We start from the raw sequence: 5751 nt of genomic DNA on the forward strand, positions 1-5751 counted from the left end.
TGTTGATCCATTGGCAAGGCCATTCGCCGGCAGAAGCTACGTGGGAAGATCAAGTCATGGTCCAGGCTCAATTTCCTGAGTTCTTCCTTGGGGACATGGAAGTTGTTAGGGAAGAGGGATGATACAGACAGAATCTTGGAAGGGCTACGTGGCAGTACTATAGCCCTCAAGCCGACAATGAATAAGGAGTAGTCTCTTCATATTTTCTTTCCATAAATGTTATAGCTAATAAGGAATAGAATTCCACTAGTATTGTTCTTTCCTAGTTAGATTTCCTGCATGTTGTAACAACGGCTTTACCTAATGGTTAAGTCTTATGACCTAGCCGTCTTCTATTTAAGTATAACCCTGATGAATAAAGCAGTATACTGATTATTATCAAAAACCTAGAACATCTTTTGGTGTCTTGGAGGTCACGGCTCCCTTGAAGTAGCCCATATCCTTTTTCGCTTTGTTCTTTTGCTATTTGATTGCATCACCTTTGTGCAAAATCATTATTTTCACCGATTGTGAAAAATTAAAATGACTTCTAATATAAACAAGTGTGTGCAAAGATGAGTGTAACAAAATATCAAAATGCAGAATTAAAAGAGATAGATATTTTGTTAACGAAGTGGAAATTCAGTCAAGAGAAAAACCACTCTGGGGCAGCCAAACCCAGGATATCCACTATTCAGAAGACAAGACTAGTTACAAAATAGTAGCACTCACATACCCCTGATATAGTGGTCGTACCTTGAACTCTAACGTGTAACCCAACACGAACGCCTCCCAATTAGGTCTCCTACCTAAAGGGGTCTTCAATAGAATCCTTTACCTTAGAGCCAACCCTTAAGATAGACTTCAAATCAGCGCAGCAACAACACACACAACAATGGCTTAAGAGAGACTAACTTAGCACAATAACTCTACAATATAACTCTCTAAGCATTAAGGAATCCAATACCGAATTCTTGCAGTTCTCAAGCCTAGGGACCCCTATTTATAGGTTGCAAGTTCAAATGCGCATCTGGCTTGATAAACCTAGGTGCAGTCTGGATGGTAGACATAAGGCGTCCAGACGGACAACTGTACGATTGGCTTTCCAAAATTTTACTGAAAGTCTTTCCTGATTTGAGACGCGTCCGGATGGTGTTGCCATGTCGTCCGGACGGTCGCACTTCAGCTGCACGCAATTTCCATATTAAGGCTTTGCACGTCCGGACCAAGGGAATGGTCGTCCAGACGGTTGATTTGATGCACGCAATTTTCATATATGTAGCTCGTGCGTCCGGACCATTAATGCTGTCGTCCGGAAGTCTGAATTTTGAATGCATAGCTTGCCTTATGGATGAGCGTATCCGGACGGGAATCCACATCGTCCGGACGATTGCAGTGATCTTCCACTACAAATTTTTTTGATTTTACTAACATGCAAATTTTCGTGGGTTGCTAATATTAGTAATGTGCTAACAATTCGCACGTTACTAAAAACTTTAGTAACCTGCTAATTTTAACACGTTATTATTTAGTAACGTGCAAAAATCTACACGTTACTATTTAGTAACGTGTGAAAATTTGCACGTTGCTAAATTTGTTACGTTACTAAAGTAGTAACCCTAAAATTTTGCATGTTACTACACTAGTAACGTGCAAAATTTAGCACATTACTATTTAGTAACGTGCTAAAATTTGCACATTACTAAATATTATGTCAATATAATTTTTTAAAAAGTAATACAATTTTAAAGAATTAGTAACATGACTAATTTTGCACATTACTAAACTTAGTAACACGCAAATTGTTTGAACGTTATTTAATTAGTAATGTGCAAATTCTTGCACATTACAAAAATAGTAACATGCAAAATTCTTGCACGTTACTAAGTTGGTATAAAAAAATAATTTTAAATTTTAAATTATTAATGACGTGTCAAATTTAACACCTCACTAAATAATAATGATCTATCATGATCAATCATGATCTACCATCTATTGATTTTTCATGATCGATCGGATAATTTATCATGATCGATCGGATAATCTATCATGATTGATCAAATGATTTATCATGATCGATCGGATAATTTATCATCATCGATCGGATGATCTATCAATCCAATAGATCTATTATGATCAATTGGATGATCTACCATGATTGATTGGATGATCTATCGATCCTATTGATCTATCATGATCGATCTGATGATCTATCATGATCGATCGGATGATCTATCGATCCTATTGATCTATCATGATTGATTGGATGATCTATCGCTCCTATTGATCTATCATGATCGATTGGATGATTTATCGATCATATTGATCTATCATGATGGATCGAATGATCTATCGATCCTATTTGATCGATCGGATGATCTATCGATCTTATTTATCTATCATGATTGATCGGATGATCTATCGATCCTATTGATCTATAATGATCGATCGGATGATCTACCATGATTGATCGGATGATCTATCATGATTGATCGGATGATCTATCAATTCTATTTATCTATCATGATCGATCGGATGATCTACCATGATTGATCGGATGATCTATCGATCCTATTGATCTATCATGATCGATCAGATGATCTACCATGATTGATCGGATGGTCTATCAATCCTATTGATCTATCATGATCGATCAGATGATTTATCATGATCGATCGGATGATTTATCATGATCGATCGGATGATCTATCATGATTGACCAGATGATTTATCATGATCCATCGGATGATCTATCATGATTGATTGGATAATCTATTGATCCTATTGATCTATCATGATCGATCGAATGATCTACCATGATTGATCGATCGGATGATCTACCACGATTGATCGAATTGTCTATCGATCCTATTGATCTATCATGATCGATCAGATGATCTACCATGATTGATCGGATGATCTATCGATCTTATTGATCTATCATGATCGATCAGATGATCTACCATGATTGATCAATCGGATGATATACCATGATTGATCGGATAGTCTATCGATCCTATTGATCTATCATGATCGATTGGATGATCTACCATGATTGATCGGATGATCTATCGATCCTATTGATCTATCATGATTGATTGGATGATCTACCATGATTGATCGGATGATCTATCGATCCTATTGATCCATCATGATCGATCAGATGATCTATTGATCCTATTGATGTATTATGATCGATTGGATGATCTACCATGATTGATCGGATGATCTATCGATCCTATGGATTTATCGATCCTATCGATCGATCACGATCGATCGGATGATCTATCGATCCTATTGATCTATCACGTTACTAAATATTATTTTAATATAATTTTTTTAAAATAATATAATTTTAAACAATTAGTGACGCGATAAATTTTGCACGTTACTAAAAAAAAAAAAATCAATTTTTCGACCAAAACTAAAAAAGTTTGTTTTTAAAAACAAATCAAAAAAATTAAAGAAAAATGAAAAAAAAAAGAAATTAAAAATGGAAAAAAAAATATATATTTTTTTAAAAAAACAAATGAAAAAGTTTTTTTTTTTTTAAAAAAATTTACTAAAAAAACTGTAAATATACTTGACGTAAAAAAAACTGTAAATATACTTAAGTCAATATACTTAACGTTTATTTTTTCAAAAAAATTAATTAAGAAATAAAAAATCTCTTATTTTTTAAAAGAAAAAAAAAAAAAGCTCTTGATTGAGCCTTGGGGGGCTACACGCGGGACACAAAATTTTCGTGTCCCGCGTGCGCCCCTTTCCCAAAGGCCCAAATTTTGGCCAAAATTTTTGACTGCGCGGGCTCGCCTCGCATTTGTATAAAAAAATTTAATTCCTTTTCCTCATGACAGCCCTCCAGCTTCCTCTCTCCCTCCGTCTATAGAAGGACCCGTACAATGTAAAGAGAAAGAGAAAGAAAAAGAAACTGACCCACTGCTCGTCAGTTTTGGGAGAGTTTTGAGTGAAATATTTGGAGATGTACGTTGCTTCTTCCATGAGAAAGTCGTTCAAGGACTATCTCAAAGTGCTTGAAGCTGATATTCAGCACGCTAATACTCTGTAAGTTCATGGGTCCTCTTTGAATTTGGTTTATGTGCTTTTCTTCTTTAGAAAAATGATTTTTTTTTTTTTTTCTTAATTCTATGGAATATGAATGCTATAGTTGTCAAGGAGGGAAACCCACCAAGCATCAACCAAAGCAGGACAAACGTGCTCCAAACCACGAAAGCGGAACGGCAGATCGAGAGAGGGAGATTGAGAGATCGAGGGAGAGGGAGAAATTCTTGGTGGGTCGGCCGTTATTGGGAGGGCGCCAACACCAGAGGTCATGGCTGGCGCCGGCGATGCCAAAGATTGGTTTCCCGGTGGCCAAACAGTGGGAATCCGGTTTTTTTAGCTCCTAGTAAGTAAATTTCTTTGATCTGGGTTGATTTTCTAAGAAATTTGGGAGCAAAATTTTGTGGGTAGCCCGAATGTCTATTAGAATCTTGGGGTTTTTTTTTTTTTTTTTTGTTGGAGTAATTTCTATAACAAATAAAATGGAGATTTTGTGGTGTTGGAAAAATGTTTCTGTGTTTGGTGATTGTTGGATTAATTTTGTTGGGTATTTTTTGTTTTTTATTTCTGTGGTAGACAAAATTTGGGAGCAATATTTTGTGGGTAGACCGGCGCCAGCTCCGGCGGGATCAACGGAGTGTGATCGTCGACGGAATGGGTTGGGAGGAAGAACAGATGTGGAAACGTTTTTTATTTTTTATTTTTTATTTTTTTTTTAACTTTTTACATAATTTTAGTAACGTGCTAACACACGTTACTAAAAATAATAATTTTTTTATTTTTTATATATATTAGTAACTTTTTTTTTTTTTTTTTTTTTTTTTTTTTTTTTTAATTTTTAACTTTTAATTTAGTAACGTGCAAAAGTGTTACACGCCACTATAATTAGTGATGTGATAATTTTGTTACGTTACTAATTTTAGTGACGTGCAACACTTTGCACGTTACTAAATTAAAAATTCGTTCAACGTAAATTATCACGTTACTATGTTTACTGGAGTCTCATTTGCACGTTACTATATATTTACTAACGTGCAATTTTTCTGCGTTACTATGCAGTAACGTGATGTCCATTTGGACGTTACTAAAATTATTTTAGTAACTAAGGGATTAGGAACGTGAAAATCACGCCACTGATTTCACGTTATTACAGTTTACTAACGTGTAAATGGCTTTTGCATGTTAGTAAACCTAGGTTACTAAAATCGAAAATTTTTTTAGTGTTCCCATATCTGTGTTTTGGAAAGAAATCCCATAGCTGGTCGAACACTGAGTGTTGTTTAGACGTGCTGCTGAAACGTCCAGATGGATGCAAGCTGGAACAGTTTGAAGCTTCTTAACACAGAGGAAGGTTTGGATGGAAAGTTCTCGTTGTCTGGACGGATGATGTTTTGGACAGTTGGACATCCGGACGGTATATCACGTTGTCTGGACGGCTGCAAGGGATCTGATTTCTCTGGCTTGTAGACTGCGCATAATCTTTTAGAAGAACTCTAAATAGATGAATGCCTGTTTAAATGCATCATTACAAAGAAGTGATTTTGTCCAACAGAATGTAGCCAATTACAAACTAACAAACTCCTCCTTTGGCTATTCTAGGACAAAATCACTTGACCGATTAAAAATACAATTCCGGTCCAAAATAAAAATACTCCCCATTTTTGTCATAAAGAGACAATGGAGAGTAATAAGAATCAAACACACAAAAAT

At 35.5% G+C, this 5751-nt stretch overlaps 1 protein-coding gene across 1 annotated transcript; it reads left to right on the forward strand.

Annotated features, from left to right (window-relative positions):
* The first annotated feature begins 3875 nt into the window (after nt 1-3875).
* Nucleotides 3876-4490, forward strand: LOC133862708 (uncharacterized). Its single transcript, XM_062298561.1, has 2 exons — nt 3876-4044; nt 4148-4490. The coding sequence occupies exons 1-2, from the start codon at nt 3962-3964 to the stop codon at nt 4386-4388; spliced, it is 324 nt and encodes a 107-aa protein (XP_062154545.1). The 5' UTR covers nt 3876-3961; the 3' UTR covers nt 4389-4490.
* Nucleotides 4491-5751: the final 1261 nt, after the last annotated feature.

The sequence above is a fragment of the Alnus glutinosa genome, chromosome 3, assembly GCF_958979055.1.
Source record: "Alnus glutinosa chromosome 3, dhAlnGlut1.1, whole genome shotgun sequence".
Lineage (NCBI taxonomy): Eukaryota > Viridiplantae > Streptophyta > Magnoliopsida > Fagales > Betulaceae > Alnus > Alnus glutinosa.

Excerpts from the sequence above, each read along its gene's own strand:
- LOC133862708 (XM_062298561.1), top strand. The coding sequence starts at position 3,962 with ATGTACGTTGCTTCTTCCATGAGAAAGTCGTTCAAGGACTATCTCAAA. Across the intron at positions 4,045-4,147 it reads ATTCAGCACGCTAATACTCT|TTGTCAAGGAGGGAAACCCA; the intron begins GTAAGTTCATGG and ends TGAATGCTATAG.